At 39.6% G+C, this 19,215-nt stretch overlaps 1 protein-coding gene across 1 annotated transcript in view; it reads left to right on the top strand.

Annotated features, from left to right (window-relative positions):
* The window catches only part of ADAMTS12 (ADAM metallopeptidase with thrombospondin type 1 motif 12), a 333,668-nt gene that overhangs the window by 211,963 nt on the left and 102,490 nt on the right, over positions 1-19,215 (top strand). Inside the window, exons 7-11 of the mRNA XM_062211778.1 lie at positions 363-512; positions 9,686-9,829; positions 10,448-10,592; positions 15,988-16,080; positions 19,013-19,158. Of these exons, the coding sequence (XP_062067762.1) occupies positions 363-512; positions 9,686-9,829; positions 10,448-10,592; positions 15,988-16,080; positions 19,013-19,158 (678 nt within the window). The remainder of the gene's footprint in view (positions 1-362; positions 513-9,685; positions 9,830-10,447; positions 10,593-15,987; positions 16,081-19,012; positions 19,159-19,215) is intronic.

Genomic DNA, 19,215 nt, shown 5'->3' with positions numbered 1-19,215 from the left:
AGGCAGTGGCTTTGCCTGCTATGCCACAACACCATCCCCTCAAATTGTTTAATTTTCAATAAAATCATTCCCTTGGCCAAATCATATAATTTGGTCTGTTGAGATTAAGAACAAAAGCAACTCAAAATGAAACATTTGCCCTGATTCCCCACATTTTAAAAATGCTAGTGAGATTCGATAATCTAGAGGTGAACTCAGATTAATCCTGATAAATTAAATTGTTCCCTATACTCATATAGACTTTAAAAATTTTAAAGCATATTTTAAAGACTATATTGAATGTGAATTTATGTTCAATTTTTTCCAAGATGTTTTTTAGAGGTTTTCTTGGGCATTTAAGTATCTCTGTTTTCTGATTGCAGAAAAGACATCTGTGCTGGTGCCAATCGCCCCTGTGAGACCCTGGGTCTGTCGCACCTGTCAGGAATGTGCCAGCCTCACCGGAGTTGTAACATCAATGAAGACTCTGGACTCCCACTTGCTTTCACCATCGCCCATGAACTTGGGCACAGGTAAAGGGCCAAGGAATTGAAGATCTATCTACTTGCCCTGTAGTAGCATCAGTGTCATGAGAGGGAATGGAAAACACTTTAAACTGGTGGGAAAGAGGTTCAGATTTCTCTCAGGCTTGAGCCTCACCCTCCTAGACCTCCACTTCTTCATCTTTGAAATAGGTACAGTCACATACTCCACAGTGTCCTTTATCTCCTCTGCCCTGACCACTGGATGCCATATACATCACAAGATCAAACCAATGTAATCCTATCTACTAGAATGAGGTCAGCATGAAGAGATAAGCTTTAACTCAGTTCTAAATTCAGGAATAAACCCTGATTAATTCTTAGGAAATTATAATATAACCCAAAGACAAAAACTTAACATTTTTGCATCCTTACTTTATGCCCTTGTGATTTGAATTCACTGCATTAATGAATCCTCATAACAACCTTATGTAATAGATATCTATCATTAATGATCTATTTTACTTACATGTGTTAAATGAGAACATTGAGTAAATAAGAATTTTAAAATTGCTATAAACTTAGAAAGACTGTCACACAAATATCAGTTAACAGAATGTCTAACTTATCACAAAAATGTGTGAATTTGATGAGATGAATTGCTGAAAGGCAGGTTTCATGAAGGTGTAAGGAGAATTCTGAAGTCACCAAGTAACAGGGTTACTATGGAGAAAAGATCTCAACTTATTTGAAACTTCCTTTGTCGATGTATTTGCTAATCATAGATAGAGAACATTATACTAATTGGAATCTCAGTGGGGGAGCCATGGAAGGAGCTGAGGTATACTCCCTGCCCCTTATGTATTTACGTTGCTGCATGTCCTCCCTGTAAAGAAGGAAGAAAACTGCCAAGGCATTCCCTGAGTGCACTGGAAAAGAGGGATGCCTGGGAAGAACCCTGGAGAATGGATTGTTCCAAACCTGGCCTTTTCAGCCTGGCTTCACTCACAATTTATTTTTCATATAACATTTAAACTATTCAAAATATTTTTTTGCATTACAAAGCCAGATCATTGCCTTAAAATTAGAGAAAGTGAGAGTGTGCTCTGACATCTCCATTGAACAGTATTATGGTCTTAGATAAATCCCTTCACCTCTCTACAATTGTTTCTTCATCTGTAAAATGAATGAGTTGAACTACACAATTTTTAAGGTACTATGATTTATATATATATTCACAAAATAATCCCAGAGATAAATGTAATATATTCTGGTTTCCTTGGAAGTCAGGAATTCAGAGAAAGAGAAGGTAAGTGAATTACTTGTAATTAAATGATTGAGAAGTGGGGGCAATACAACAGAATGCTAATTTTGAAAAGGCAAGGCCATGATTATTTACATGTTGATGCTTGGAAACATGGGGTAGACGTTTAACCTCATGGCTGAGATTCCTATATCCCACAGCAAAGAACCAAGGTCCAATTCCCAGTCCTGACTTCAGTTTCATGTTAATGCAATCTTTGGGAAGCAACAGTGATGTTTCAATTAACTGGGTTCCTACCACACATCTGGGAAACCTCCCAGCTTTGGCTTTTTTCATTTCTAAAAAAAGAAAACAACTGAAAAGTAGAATGATTGAAATTTTGCTTTCTAAATGGAGAGAAAAGAAACAAAAAGAACAGAGCTTTAGGGACCCGGAAGATTATAATCTCTTAGGTTTCTGTTTTCAGATTTATCAGGACAGAAAAAAGCAGAGGGGATTGGAGAAGTACTTAAGGGAAAAATGGCTGAAAACTCCAGATTTGGTTTCAGAATATGAGAGAAATCCCAAAAAGGATAAAACCAAAGACAATCCAGGCCAAACATTATAATTAAAGTTCTGAAACCTAAAGACAATCTTGAAATCAATGAGAAATGACACCTCACCTCTGGGAGGGAAAATATTTGAATGACAGTGGATTTACCCTCAGAAACTCTGGAGGCCCAAAGAAAGTGGTACAATATTTTTCAAATGCTAAAAGACCTACCCACAACCCAGAATCATAAACATATGAAGCTGAAGAGAAAGGAGCATTTTCTAATTTGTGAAGGTACTATTTCCCTGGTACCAATATCAGATTAAAGAAATACACAAGAGAAAACTAAAGAACAATATTTTTCATGAATTTAGATGCAAAATAAATAAACACATTTTGAGCAAGTAAAATTAGACACATTGATTACGTGGGAATTATTTCAGTGATGTAAGACAAGCCTGGTTCAATATTTGAAAATTAGTCAGTGTAAGCCACCATAGTAACTAAAGGCTAAAGAAATCACATAATTGCATCGATCGATACAGAGAAGTTATTTGACAAAGTTTGACATCCATTTGTGATAAAAATTGTCATAAAGATAAATTTCCTCAATGTGACAAATAACATTTAACATATTGACAGCTAAGATTGTATTTAATAGTGAAGACCAAATATGTTCCCCTTGAGATCAAGAATGAAACAAGGATTCCATCTTTACCTCTTACTCAACAGAGTTTTAAATGTTTCAGCCAGTGCAAGAGAAGAAAACACATGATATACAGATTGGAAAGGGGGAAACAAAACTACCCCCATTTTCAGATTTCATGATTATAATTTTAGAAAACCCCTGGGAACACAAACAACACACACACACACACACACACACACGAGAGAGAGAGAAATGAGTTTCTGAAGCTCATAGGATACAATCTAAACATATAATGACACTTTTTAACTGTTCATAGAAAATAAAAGATAATTTATTTTGGTGCAAACATTTTTGAAATCCATGAAAAATGTTATGATAAATACCCAGGAGTGGATCTCAAAAAATTTTACATCAAAATAAATGTCTTTTAATTCTGTATTTCCCTGCACCTTTTGAAATACTTCATATAAAATGCAATCATATTCTCATAGCCTAACAATGAACAGTTGAACACAAATTTAAAATTCTTTTTTTTAATTTATTTATTTACTTGAAAGAATTATACAGAGAGAGGAGAGGCAGAGAGAGAGGCCTTCCATCCACTGGTCCACTCCCCAGTTGGCTGCAATGGCCAGAACTGCGCTGATCTGAAGCCAGGAACCAGGATTTTCTTCCAGGTCTCCTACGCGGGTGCAGGGGCCCAAGGACTTGGGCCATCTTCTACTGCTTTCCCAGGCCATAGCAGAGAGCTGGATCGGAAGTGGAGCAGCCAGGTCTTGAACTGGTGCCCATATGGGATACCGGTGTTCAGGCCAGGCCATAGAGCTTGGTATGTTAGAATAACCACTGCTACAAAGACTGTTACTTATGTTGATTTTTAGAACCTTGCTTACACTTGAGGATTTTTTACTAGCTGTTGAACAGGTGCACTTGTGGGGTAGTTCATGAGTTGTACAGCCCTGAATTCTCAGCAACCTGGGAAGACTTGCTCAGAAGGAAGCTTTCACTGAACCACATTCTTTGGGGATGGGTGGTAAGAGCTTTGTAGCTTCATTCTCTGACTCCTTTGTTTTGTAAGCATGTGGGATGTGATTAGGCTTTGTCAATAATACCACGTATAAAAATAGAAGAAAATCTCCTAGTCCCCTAAAGGCTATTCTCTGCATGAGCTGATAATGCTGATAAGAAGATTGCATCAAAGTTGGATGTGAGCTTCCGTTTCAGAGGGGTTTGAGTTTCACTAGGAAGAGTTACAGGTCATACTTTCCTCAGCTCAGATTGGAAATTTGAGTCCATGTCTTCAGGTTGTCAGTGTCCATACACAGACCCCTGTGGAGAGAGTTCTTACGGAAATCCTCAGAAGGCACCTTGAGGTGGTGCTGAGGGCATAGCTGATAATGAACTCCTCTGAGCTGACTTCATTTCCAGGCACCCCTTGTGGTAGTGGATGCTTAAGCTCTTTGGGGCATTTCAAGGGTGTACATCTGGTCATCCTTGGACCTTGAAGTCCTGGAGCAGACCAACAGACACCTGGATGAGAGCATTGAGTTAGGAAAACAAAGATCTGATCCAAGACCTGGTTTTGCCCCTCATGGGCTGCATGACTTGACAACTGTTAGTCTGGACTCCGTCATCTGCATAAGGAAAGTAAGTCAGATGATGACAAAAGCAACAATTTAAAAATTTCTGTTATTTATGAATCCTTATAATGTGCCAGGCACCTTGCTATGTGGTTTTCAGACTTTATTCCATCCAGATATTGTCCTAGCACAGTGACATTATTCCAGTTTCTAGGAGAGGAAAACAAGACAGCTTCAGTATCTCACAGATCATTCTGTAGCAGAGCTAGAATTCAGACCCAGACCCTTTGCTTTCAAAAACCTAGGTTTTGGGAGAATCCAAGATGGCGGAATAGGAAGGGAGCACATTGATATTCTTCAGCAAGACACAGGTTAATAAAAGTGGAGATACTGCAGGGTCAAGGAAGAGTAGGGGAAGAAACAACAGAGGAAACTCTACCGGAACTAGTGATTCACAGCGGACCTGCGTGGAGAGCGTGGGAGCCCAAGTTCGGGACACCAGCAGCAGACTCAACGCACCAGCGCTGGAACGCGAGGTGAGCCGAACCTCCATAGCCCGAGACACCAGCGGGCAAGCGGAAAGAGGAGGCTAGAGGGAACGAGGCTTGAAACTCCGTGGGGAAAAGTTCACCAGGCTAACTAGAAGAGAGAGAGGGGGAAAAAAAAAAAAGTGACCGAAACGGACACGAGTTTCTCTCTCTCCGCTCACCCCTCAAGGGCGAGCAAGACAAAGAGCAGGCGCCATTTTGGACATACGTCATAAGCAGGGCGACCTCAGGTCTGCACCGGCCCTGAGCCTAGCAGAAAAGCCTGACTCTGGGGGCAGGGGTGAAATAACTGGAGATTAGCATCTAACTTGGCAACCCAGTGGGAGACTGCAGGAGAATTGGAGCCCACACCGAGGGCAGCAGAGATTCCCTGTGTGGTCCTTGGGAAAGAGCTTCCAATCTCTGGCTCCTGTGGGTATATCATTTGCCTGCTAACTACCTCCAATTACATTCAGCTGTGTGGAATTACTTCCCTTTTGAATCAACAAAAGAAAGAGACATTTACCACACCTAACCTGGGAGTGTCATCTTGACACACCCTCAACCCTGAGGAACCAAACACAGCTCTCAGTCCACACCCATCTCAAGCCTCTAAGGCGCCACTAAAAGCAGACAGTCCACTTAATCTAGAGTCATAGTATAACAAGAAAAAAAAAAACACCACAGTGAAGAAACCAAATATCTCCAACATGCCATACAACAAACGCAAAAACCGAGGTAACAAGAACAAGGAAGACACTATGACGCCCCCAAATGAAAAAGACACCCCAACTCAAGATTATGAAGATGAGGTGATCGAAGAAATGCAAGAAGCGGATCTCAAAATATTGATAAGAACATTAAGAAGTTCTCAAAAACAAATTCTTGAACTACAGAAATCCTTCATTGACAAGATAGAAAATCTCTCTCGTGAAAGTGAAATATTAAGGAGGAATCAAAATGAAATGAAACAACTAGTGGAACAAGAAATGGTGATTGTGACGAGAAATCATAATGAAATGAAGAATTCAATAGATCAAATGACAAACACATTAGAGAGCCTTAAAAACAGAATGGGCGAAGCAGAAGAGAGAATATCAGACTTAGAAGACAGAGAACAGGAAAGGAAACAGGCAAACCAAAGAAAAGAAGAAGAAATTAGAAATCTAAAAAATATTGTCGGGAATCTACAGGATACTATTAAAAAATCTAACATTCGGGTTCTAGGAGTTCCTGAAGGCATGGAGAGGGAAAAAGGATTAGAAGGCATTTTCAGTGAGATACTAGCAGAAAATTTCCCAGGTTTGGAGAAGGACAGAGGCATCTTAGTACAGGAAGCTTATAGAACCCCTAATAAACATGACCAAAAGAGATCCTCACCACGACACGACATAATCAAACTCACCACAGTGAAACATAAAGAAAAGATTCTAAAAGGTGCAAGAGAGAAATGTCAGATTACTCTCAGAGGATCTCCAATTAGACTCACAGCAGACTTCTCATCAGAAACCCTACAAGCTAGAAGGGAATGGCGAGACATAGCCCAGGTACTAAGAGAGAAAAACTGCCAGCCCAGAATACTATATCCTGCAAAGCTCTCATTTGTGAATGAAGGTGAAATTAAGACTTTTCTAGGCAAACAGAAACTGAAAGAATATGTTGCCACTCATCCTGCCCTGCAAAAGATGCTTAAAGATGTGTTACACACAGAAACACAGACACATGGTCACCAATATGAAAGAAGGTAAAGGAAGGAAACCTCACAGCAAAAGATCACAGGAAGCTCAATTTCTCTTTGACATAGAATTAAACTCTGATGCACTGTTAGAGCAATGTGTTAAAGTAATCTATTATGTTCTCTTGATGTCTGTTAAATTCTAATTGTTCAAAAACAGCTGAATTTTTATTAAGAGCTATGGGTTATTTAACTATGTGCTTATTTTCAAAGACTTGAATAATCACCTTGTAACAATGATCAAATTTGAACTATGTTATGTCATGATTTTAAGGAATCTTAGTTCAACCAGATATTTTGGATTTTGATATTGGTCTATTATGCTATGTTATATGTGCGTACATATTGTATGTCCACATGGGGAAATTTTATTAAGTTTTATTTTAAATGGCTTTTAGATAAGATTGTCCATAAATTTAAGCTGCTAAAATCAATCAAAGATACATTTTAATTTGTGGGACCTGAATCTGTGTATCATGTTTTAAACTTGTTGGTAGAAAGAAACTAAAAACATTTTAATGGTTGTGCTTAAATTTACTGGTTAAACAAACTACACCATCTTAGATATTTAAGAGGTGTTTTCAAATACATGATTCTTAAAATTTATAGAAGGCATTGGACCTTCTGGTAAATGTTTTATTAAGTGCTTATCTAAGGGTTGAAACGGTTTGCTAAGTATTCATGTAATATTGCTATTTTCAGCAAGTGATCTAGGACTTGCTCCCTCATTTCTCTATTCTAAGCCCAACTTGTTCTTTCATTTCTCTATTCTCTTCAAGGTAGGGAATTAATTCTATTATGAAGGAATCTGTAGGATGCACAATTTAATCTTTAGACCTTATAAGAGATGGCTAACATTTTTCTGTAATAGCATAGCCAAAAGAAGAGCTTAAATAATAATCTCATAACTAGATTCACATCGCCATCAGCGAAGTATACAGTAAGTAGAAAAAAAAAAAAAACCTCCCTTTCAGACCAAAGGGAAAGAAAGTTTTAAAGTGAGAATATAATTTTCCTCATGGGCATTGTCTACCTTAGAAAAACTACTACAGAACATGCCTGTGACTATAGACTTGTAGTTCAGGCCACCGAAGATTAGAGATGGGACATGGGCACTCCCTTGACTTGCATCCTCTGGTCTGCTTTAACACAAACCAGGAGGAAAAGAAAGCTAGGCATCAGAAGCAATGGGTGGCAGGCCTATTAATGGCTGATCTGTACGGTGATCTGCCCTCAAGGAGACCCAACAGGCCAGTCCACTGCAGTGGCTTTCAATGTGGTAAGTCTGGGCTTCAGCAGAAGTCAGCTTGTGAAGAGCCCTGGCAGCTCTGCCAAGAGTTGGGTCACTGGAAATGGACCTGCCCTGGACTCGAAGGATGCCCAGGTCAGAGCCACAGATCTTATTGGCTCCAAGCTGAAAAGCCCTTCACTCAGCCCAACTTCCAAAGTGACCACTGCAGCTGAGGGGATGGTCAAGTAGGGTCAGCAACATTGCAGGCAGAACTGTAAATTTCTTGTTAGAGATGCCCCCTGCCTTTACCTGGCCAGCTCTCCTCCCAGGCCAGCCAAGTCATGAAAGTCAACAGAGTGCCTTCCCCTAGGAGGTTCACACCTCCCTTAGGATATACGCCATGTGAAGAGATAGATAGGTCTGGGCCTCTTAACTTACAAGGCCTAAAGCCCACCAGATTATTATCAAGCCCCTTCTATCAGGTTCTATTTGCCTCTCAATCAGAAAACTTAATTGTAGCTTAGACAACACCTTTCTTAGCTCCTCTAATAATGACTCTGTCCTTTGTTCTAGACCCTGTCTAGTACACTTGGGCCTCATTCCTTTGTAATCATAACCTCTACTCTACCACCAATGGCTCTACTCCCAACCTATGTGTACTGATGGTCCTCTTCCCCACTTAATGCTGTATAATTGTTCAGACCTGGTAAATGCCACTCTTAGGATCATTGGTTACTATCCTCACCCTGTCTTTTATGACCTTGTCTAAATATGATCAGAGTCGGGGAACTTGGAAGGCTTCCATAGCCTTGGCAACTCATGACGACAGCCTAGGGTGGTTACTGGTGCCATAAACTAGAGTGTCAATTTGTTGGGTCAACAACAGGAGCCACTGTGCGCTTGCTCCTGATGTGGGATCTCTGTCCTTAATGTACTGTACATTTTGATTTAATGCTATAACTAGTACTCAAACAGTATGTTTCACTTTGTGTTTCTATGTGGGTGCAAACTGTTGAAATCTTTACTTAATATATACTAAATTGATCTTCTTTATATAAAGAGAATTGAAAATTAATTTTAATGTGAATGGAAGGGGAGAGGGAGCGGGAGAGGGGAGGGTTGCGGGTGGGAGGGAAATTATGGGAAGGGGAAGCCATTGTAATCCATAAGCTGTATACTGGAAATTTATATTCATTAAATAAAAGTTAAAAAAAAAAAAAACCTAGGTTTTAACAGAACTGTGAGGTCTCCCCAGTGTAGTTGCTGTTGGAAGACTCTAGCAGCAGTTGTAGAAAGAAACCCACCCTCTGCAAATTTGTGGCCTTTGACAGTCTCCTATATGCATCTCCTTTCACATTCTGCCTTAAATTACAGGGCAAAAGGAAAAGGGAGGTTTTGTTTTCTTTTGTACTGTGGTTGCTGATGCAGGAAGAAGCAGATGTCTTGGGGGCAGGATTTGCCCACCTGACTCTAGATGCACAGAGAGCTAGACTGCAAGCTTTTAGCTTTCTTCCAAACAAGTTCCTGAATGAACCCCATGGCTCCCATTGTTGCATGTTTGAGGAAAAGACATCCGTACACCATTCCGTGTGTTTTTTAGTTTAAAAATTAGCTATGCCTCTCTCACCTCAAAGCCTAACTTGTAAGCAGTTGCTCTCTGTGGATTATTTTCCCCTTGGAGAAACTGTCATTTATTTCTTTGCCAGCTTCGGCATCCAGCATGATGGGAAAGAAAATGACTGTGAACCTGTGGGCAGGCATCCCTACATCATGACCCGCCAGCTGCAGTATGATCCCACCCCACTGACCTGGTCCAAGTGCAGCAAGGAGTATATCACTCGCTTCTTGGAGTAAGTGAGAGAGTACCAGTGTATCTCAAGACAGCCTTTCTTCAGTCTCTTTAAATTGGAGGTTGGGTTGAGTTTTGCACCAAGGAGCTGATGCCTAGAGAAGACTGGCTCAACTCCCCCCGCCCCAAGACCACTGCAGGGTGGCATCAAAAGGAGTAGATTTCATTTTTGCTTTCTGATCTTGAGGTGGAGATGGGCTCTGCCACAGCCAGGTGAGCCACCTGTCCATCCTCTCCTGATTGCTCCTGCCTCAATATGACTTTTTATGATTTGATTGTGAATCAAGACCTTGGGGATTGGTAGGATCAACCAGGACAGTTACAAGTGATCAGCCAACGCTGCTAATGGTAAAATAATGATTTTCTGATTTTACCACCACTTATATTTGTTACATAATAACTAAACTTATGGTGCATGATATTATTTTTACTACTTTTTATTAACCCCCTCTTTGAACCAATAACAATATAAACAAATACAAACAAAATAAAACAAATATAATTGCCTTATGACAATAGAGTTGTCTTAAAGGGCAAAGAAAAAGGGTGGATGTTTTTGTTGAATGTAAGGTTGAAGGGAATTGTAAAAAACTGCTGTCGTTTCTATTAACATTTTCAGCCGAGGCTGGGGATTCTGTCTTGATGACATCCCCAAAAAGAAGGGTTTGAAGTCCAAGGTCATTGCCCCTGGTGTGATCTATGATGTCCACCACCAATGCCAGCTGCAGTATGGACCCAATGCTACCTTCTGCCAGGAAGTAGAAGTAAGTGTTGAGTACTTCTGTGTCTTTGCTGCACATGTGCAGGAATTATCTCCAGCATGCTAAAGGTAAGAGTAGGGGGCATATTTGGAAATCTGAAAATCAAGACATGGAAAGGAGAGCTTCATATTTATGGCAAGGTGTCCATGAGGCAGAAGGATCAAGTTGGGGTTGGTTGGTTGGTTGGTTGGTTATTTATTTATTTCTGACTTCTTGGAATACTGTGGAGCCTGCAATTGTTGGCAATTGGGTGGTTGTTAAGCCAGCTCCACAGACATTTTAAAGGATTCATAGTGATGCCTGAGACTCTGTGGCAACTAATTTAATCCCTGAAGTTGATACTTTTCTGATTTTCCCATCTGATTGAGGAGTACCATCAGATTACAAGGCAGGTGTAAAATTCATCCCCAATTCATTCTTTATTTTCAACCTCCAGATGATAAATCAAGCCCTGATATTCTACCATCTAGATAACTTATGGCACTGTCCTTTCTTCATTGTCACTAATACTGTTTTGATTCAATCTTTCATAATCTTTTTGCTATTGTTTGCCTCCTACATAATCTCTCTCCCATGCAAATTGTTTATCAAATTATTTTTTAAAAACACTCACACACACAAATATATCCATGTCTCTTCTCTGCTCTTGGAGTCCCTATTGAGCACAGAAGGTCCCAGTTCCTTGTGTAATCCAAGCTTTGTCTATTCTCTGAACTCACCTGTCTCAGTGCAAACATATCAATTTTAATACATAGATATTAGCGAGGTGAGTCCTTCTGAATCCCTGCCAGATTCTGTGCTATGCAATGAATATGATGAAAATGGTGAGTACTCCAAAGTCAATAAGACAAAGCCTCTGCCCTCATGAAACTCGTGATGGAACTTCTGATGGAGGAAACAGATACAAAAGGTGCAATACCTTGATATAAATGCCAAGAGACATGTAGGAAGAAGTAAATAACTGTGTATAGATAGAATAATAAAAACATATTGTAGAATAGAAAGTTGGTCCAAAAATCCCTCACCCCTCACTTCTAACTGATTACCACATAATTCTGATTTTGCCTCCTAAATATCTGTAAAATATGTTTATTCTTCATGACTGCAGTAATTCCCTATTGCAGCCAGCGCTGTAGCTCAATGGGCTAATCCTCTGCGTGTGGCGCCGGCACACCGGGTTCTAGTTCTAGTCGGGGCGCTACATTCTGTCCCAGTTGCTCCTCTTCCAGTCCAGCTCTCTGCTGTAGCCCGGGAGTGCAGTGGAGGATGGCCCAAGAGCTTGGGCCCTGCACCCCATGGGAGACCAGGAGGAAGCACCTGGCTCCTGGCTTCGGATCAGTGCGGTAAGCAGGCTGCAGCGGCCATTGAGGGGTGAACCAATGGAAAAGGAAGACCTTTCTCTCTGTCTCTCTCTCTCTCACTGTCCCCTCTGCCTGTCAAAACAAACAAACAAACAAAAATTCCCTATTGCTCTCTCTAAAATCTCAATACCTTCCCTCGACTCTGATCCTTCCCTCAAAATGCAGCCAAAGTGGCTTTGATAAGTGGAAATCTGATTGGATTTCACAGCTTCTTCATTCCCTTGCAATAAACTTAAAATTCTCTAAAATGCATAAAAAGAGACTTCACTGGCTTCATTCTATGTCTTGCCATCTGGACTTATCTCTTCAAATATTTTTAGCCTCTGTTCTCTAAGCTGGTACTGTGATTATGTGTAGTAAACTTTACCACTATTCTTTCATATCTTGAAATCTCTTTCACATATTTTGCCTCTTATTTCTTAACTTTGTGTAATTTTGTTATCCATCTTCTAGTTTACTAGTTTCCTCTTCAGGTATGTCTAATCTTTTAACCAGTCTGTTGACTTTTTAATTTCATTTATTAATATTTCTCACTTCGGGTCAGCACTGTGAAGCATTGGGTTAACGCCCTGGCCTGAGGTACCAGCATCCCATGTGGGCGCCCTTTTGTGGCTTGGCTGCTCCACTTCCAATCCGGTTCTCTGCTGTGGCATGGGAAAGAAATGGAGGATGGCCCAGGTCCTTGGGCCTCTGCACCCACGTGGGAGACCCAGAGGAGGTTCCTGGCTCCTGGCTTCAGATAGGCACAGCTCCAGCCGTTGCGGCCAATTGAGGAGTGAACTGGTGGATGGAGGATCTCTCTCTCTCTCTCTCTCTCTCTCTGTAACTCTGACTTTCAAATTAATAAGTAAATATTTAAAAAATATTTTTACTTATAGATCTTTTGGGTTATTTTTCTATGTTTCCTCTGTTTTATGGCATATTATTCCTAGTGGAGACTTTCGATATGAGATGTATTTCTTTAATCATATATAATGTGTATTTTTCAACTTATGTTAGATAATTCTGATGTCCACATCTATGTGTGTCTATTTCTCCTACATAGGATTTCTTTTAGCTCTGACTTATTTGCCGTTATTGGCTTTTGTGATTTTTGCTCTCATTGTAAGTTCTTATTTATGAAATATCATGTTAGGGTTTTCTTTATGGTTTAGATGATTGGAACGTTCTCTTGGAATTTTAATTACCATTGCTGGATCAATTTAAAATAATTTATTGGTTTGATATTATGTTGACAGCATTAGTGGTATGAGGTTTGACACAGATACAAATTCCAGAGGTGGTATTTTACCACTCCTTCTAGAGTGAAAGTCAAAACAGACATTTTCTGGCTGTATATCTTGATTTTTGGTTTACCTTTCACTTAAGTGGTAGTTTTTTGAGGTTATGACCTTAAATGGCGGTCACCAATAGTATATATTAGATTGATATATATTGGGTGTGTGTGTGTGTGTGTGTGTGTGATAAATGGCACTCTACAGCTTCCTACCCTACATAGATCATGGGCATTTTCTCCACTAGCCATCTGAGTAATAAATTTAAGGTCTAGATTACTCAGTTTGCATTTCTAGATGCAAATTTCTATACATTTCTGTTATATTTTTAGCCTCTGAGGGTTTTTGTTACTATCTTGCAAAGGATACTAAAATATTTATCCACAGTTTTAGTCTGTAAAGGTTAATATTTGTCAGTTTCCTGGTGTTTATTGGAAAGAGTCTGCTCTAGCCATCTCTGGTCAGTTTTTCTTTTACACTCTGTGTTATCCAGACTAATCAGCCTCCATTCTCTGAAAGTGTTGAATTCTTCTCTACACAAGGAATTTCTGTGCTCTGGTTCCCTTCTACTCATCATTTAGGTCTCAGCCTAAATATCACTTCATATCCTATTCTGCAATTTCTTTGACAGTACTTTTATTAGACTATATTGCAATTGCTTGTTTACTTGCTCTTCCCTACTCTGTTGCAAGCTCTCTGAGGGAGTGTTTATCTCTGATAGCCAGCAGTGCTCAGCACATGTTAAACATTCAATAGATAAGTGAATAAAAATGTCATATCCTGCATATTGTAACCAAGAGAACTGGTCATTTTCAATAGCAAAAGTGCCTAAAATACGAGATCCTTCTTTATTGTATTTTTTTAAAATTTTGAAATAATTTACAACTCAAAAGGAATTGTGAAACTACTACAAAGATTCCCTGTGTGTCCTGTGTGTCCTTCTTTATAAATGCATTATAAATTGATCAGTTTTTTTAATTACTCAAGGAGGAACAATATTAAAAAGGCAAATGGTGAGAGAGAACAGATGTTAAGACTGATGTGGAGATAACCAAAAGACTTTGGTTTTAGTATCTAATGACAACAGATGAAAATGTATTCACTTTGGACAGGGCAGGGAATTATACTTGAGGCCCCAGATGAAGCCAGGAACCTTGTAGAAGCGTGCCTCAATGATGCAATGGACCAAAAGTAATACACCATCAGCACAGGGAGAAGACAGAGATATATCTTTTATCTCAGAGTGTGTTTTCATGAGAAAATTGCTAGTAAATAACTCTCCCACTTGAAAATGCCTTACCATAGGACACACTGATGATGATTTAAAGTTCAAATTTATACCCTTTTATGGTTTTGAACACTTTTGTGCCAAAAATTAAGTTAAAATGTTTCTTGCTGGGAAATACAACATATTCCACATTAAAAAAAATAAAGGCAAAATGCTTTGGTGGAGCCAGTATTAAACTAAGAATGCAGAAGACTCCAATAGATAAAATATTTTATTCATGTAAGTTCACAGTTCATCCCCTAATCTAAAACTTAAAACAATCTCCACCTAAATAAAGAGGAACACTAAACTCTCAAAAATTTCCAATAATTTGATTTTTAGGTAGAGGTAAGATAAATATGTAAAAAAGAATGTATTATGATAAAAGGAAGAAAAACACTGTAAGATACATGTCAGGTAGATTTGAAAAGGAAATACAACCTCTAGCTCCAAAAAATGGTGACTTACTAAACTGAATGGATAAGTTAAGCAACAAACTTGACATGGTTGAGGAGAGAACCAGGCAGTTGAAATTTAGAGCTGAGATAATTGTTTTCTATTTCATTTGTATGTTTCTCAGAGGCAGGCGATAGACTAACCTTTCCAGAAGGAAATTTAGAAGTCTTCAACTTTTATACACAAGGAAATTAAGAAACAAAAATTATGAGGATGAAATTGGAACAGGAAGAACAGAGTAGGAAGATCCGTCAACAACATGAGTTCTAGTAGTAGGGGCTTGAGATCGTCAATAAGAGGAAACATTTATGGAGATACAGATGGAGAAACTTCTAAAATTACTTTAAAGATATAAAATCTTATTATGAAAAAGCACATTCTATATAGTTTATGAGAAATGTTTGGAATTACAGAGGATGGGTGAGAAGAAGATGGCCTAAAATATGACTAGTAGGAGCTGAGCCATTCCAAATGACCTAAGAATCCTGTAGACCTTTCCTTGTTCCTACAGAGATGTAAATGAGAGAAGATCCAATTTGCTCCTTGTTAACTAAAACAAGCTAGCTCTACTCCGGGTAACTAGTAAGTAAGGCAAAGCTTTCTGGATGGAATAGTTTCCACTTCCTTTGGTGAACAGGGTTGTAACCACCCCAGCTATCTGTAATCAGATTGCCTTCCAGCCACAGTTTAGTTTTTACCTTTGACAGATAGTGTCACGAGTAACCCTGCCCAAGGGCAAGGAGTATTAGATATTGTACTAAAAATACGAAAATTAATTTCAACTTTTGGGAAATGAGTTTTATCTCTTATTTTCATATTGGCAATATAGCCTATAAACCATCATTTTTGAATGTTGACACAGTCCAAATGAAGTTTCAGCTGGGACTTCTCGTAATTGCTTGCTATCACTCTTACTCACTAACAACAGAGCATTTATTATGAGTGCATGGATGAGTGTGTATATTTTAATAGCACTATAGATATGTTTTTGTACAACTTTTCAAAATATAAAAGAATTCATTCTCATGTATGTTTTCCAGAACGTTTGCCAGACACTGTGGTGCTCGGTGAAAGGCTTTTGTCGCTCAAAGCTGGATGCTGCTGCTGATGGAACACAATGTGGTGAGAAGAAGGTGATATATCAGGATGGGAAAGGAAAATACAAGGGCAGTGGGCTTACAGTTCTTGACCCTGGAGGGCAGCTCCCTCTGGGTGCAGAACAGTGGCTGGAAATCAGACAGTCAGATCAGCCAGAGGAAAAGAGTCCCCTACCACCACTACTTGGGATCCCTCACCAGAAGCAAATCCTTAGGGGGACAAGGCCAAGGTCAAATACCACACTCACTTACAAAACACTTGTCCAACCTTTTCCTAATGAAATTCTGTGGATTTTGTGATCAACAACGTTTGTTGAGGTTATTATAAACCTTTACTTTGACATTTTTCCCTCCATTGAAGATGGAAATGCACAAATCATAGTCTTCTTCATTCCCCAAATGCCAGATATGTGCCACTTAGCATCTTCTTTCTCATGATTGGACTTTTTGACTGTATTTCTTTTGTTGTCTACTTTTTAAAAATTTATACAAAGGGAACAAATTTCATGTCTTTCATATACACAGTTTTAACAGCACAATGATACTTCCCATCCTACCCTTCCTGCCTCCCTTACTCTCACCCTCTTCTTCATGTTTTTCTTTTAATTTTATAATGACAAACTATCAGTTTACTTCATAATCACAAGATTAACCCTCCACTAAATAGAGAATTCAACAATTGATAAGTAGAAAAATCACTGTTCCTTAAGAGTGTAGATAAGGGCTATCAACAATAATCAAATCTTAAAATGTCAATTTCACTCATATACATTACACTTTTTATACCCTGTGTATTAGTTACCACAAATCACAGAAAACATATGATATTTGTCTTTTTTGTGACTGGCTTATTTCTCTAAATATAATGGTCTCCAGGTGCATATGTTTTGTTTTGAAAGACAGGGTTTCATTCTTTTTAGGGCTGACTAGTATTTTAGAGTGTATATATGTCTCCATTTCCTTACCAGTCATCAGTTGATAGACATGTGAGTTGATTCCATATCTTAGCTATTCTGAGTTGAACTGCTATAAACATGGGGGTACAGATGACTTTAATATGCTGATTTCATTTCCTTTGAGTAAATTCCCAGGAGTGGAATGACTAGATCATATGGTAGATAAGTTTTCAGATTCTTGGTGCACTTAGTGGGAAAGCCAGACACCCAAGAACTCAAATATCCTACAGGCTGCCTGACAACAGAGAACCATGCTACTCAGTTAAACTAACTGGGATTTTGCGGGCCTACGGCTTAGGTGTTTAGTGTTTCCATTCAGCGTAGGTGTGGCACGATGATACATTATATAACCTGGTGAAAATGGACAGCAGGGGCTGGTGCTGTGGTGCAGTAGGTTCATCCTCCACCTGAGGCACTGGCATGCCACATGGGTGCCGGTTCTAGTCCCGGCTGCTCCTCTTCTGATCCAGCTCTCTGCAACGGCCTGGAAAAGCAGTAAAAGATGGCTGAAGCGCTTGGGCCCCTGCACTTGCATGGGAAACCCAGAAGAAGCTCCTGTCTCCTGGCTTCAGATCGGCCCATCTCTGGCTGTCACGGCCATTTGGGGAGTGAACCAATAAATGGAAGACCTTTCTCCCTCTCACTGTCTATAACTCTACCTCTCAAATAAATAAATAAATCTTTAAAAAATGCACAGGGACCAGAAATCATGAGGAGAGATCAGCAGATAAAACATGCCCAAATCCTCCCAGAAATGCAGGTAATTCTAGCCACCACATTGTATTTTCTTTAGATTTCATTTTTGTATGTTTACCCTCTTATTGAGAATTATAGAATTGTCTTCAGTAAGAGGGACACTGGAGTTTTTCTGAGTTACTTCAAATGACAGAACAATGAGTCTAGTTAAAGGGAAATCATTTTTTTTTTTCTTGGTAAAAGAAAGACTACTCTAAAAACTAGTGGTTTTTGGCAGTGAAGTAGACTTTTCATAGTTCAGTGAATGCAAACATTAAAAAACAGAGGAAGCTGGTTGTAGGTCATTAATTGTGACAAATATATTCATATGTATGGTATATTTTCTACATATATATTGTATATGATTATGTAATATAAACAATGTATTTTACTAATATGAGATTTTATAATAAGGGAAACTGAGTGTGGAATATGTGGGAAACATAGTGCTACATGATTTTTGTTTTATAAATTTGAAGCTATTCTGAAATTAAAAGTTTAAAAATTGAAAGAATATTTTAGAGTGAAGAATTCATTTATCCATGGAGTCTATAAAGAAGGGCCCCTCACCATGTCAGTCTGGAAGCTGCTATGTCTGCAGCAAGAGGAGGAGGAAATCAGCTACGCAGCCGAACAGCTGCTGGTCAAGCACGCTCAGTTGACATGCTGATGCACATTCTGGCCTGAAACTTGCCAAGTCCACTTTGCATAATTCTCCTGCATTGGCTTTTTTTTAAAACAGATTTTATTTATTAATTTGAGAGGTAGAGTTACAGACAGTGAGAGGGAGAGACAGAGAGAAAGGTCTTCCTTCCCTTGGTTCAATCCCCAAATGGCTGCAATGACCGGAGCTACGCCGATCTGGAGCCAGGAGCTTCTTTCTGGTCTCCCCTGTGGCTGCAGGGGCCCAAGCACTTGGGCCATCTTCTACTGCTTTTTCCCAGGCCACAGCAGAGAGCTGGATTGGAAGAGGAGCAGCTGGGACTAGAACTGGCACCCATATGGGATGCCGGCGCTGCAGGCAGAGGATTAACCTACTGCACCATGGTGCTGGCCCCTGCCTTGGCTCTTAACTAGGTACTGTAAAGATCCTTTCTACTCTTGAAATTCTCTGATGCTAAAACCAAAGAGTCATAGGAACAAAACTCTTATGAGCCCTTCTTTGTTTTGCACCCTGCTTGCTTTGAGAGGACTGGCCTTAGACTTCCAGGGCTCTTGGCTCAGCTTTTTACGGAATCTCTCCTGATACATGCAACTCCTCCCTCGCCCCTTTGCAGTGGTGTATGGCTGGAAAGTGCATCACCGTGGGGAAGCAACCAGAGAGCATCCCTGGAGGTTGGGGTCGCTGGTCACCCTGGTCCCACTGTTCCAGGACCTGTGGAGCTGGAGTCCAGAATGCAGAGAGGCTCTGCAACAATCCTGAGTAAGTGCAGCAAAATGTCACTTCCCTTCCTTCCGCTACTGCTGCAGAGGCTGTCCT

This window comes from Lepus europaeus, chromosome 15 (genome assembly GCF_033115175.1).
Source record: "Lepus europaeus isolate LE1 chromosome 15, mLepTim1.pri, whole genome shotgun sequence".
Classification (NCBI taxonomy): domain Eukaryota; kingdom Metazoa; phylum Chordata; class Mammalia; order Lagomorpha; family Leporidae; genus Lepus; species Lepus europaeus.
This window is presented reverse-complemented; position numbering and strand designations above follow the sequence as displayed.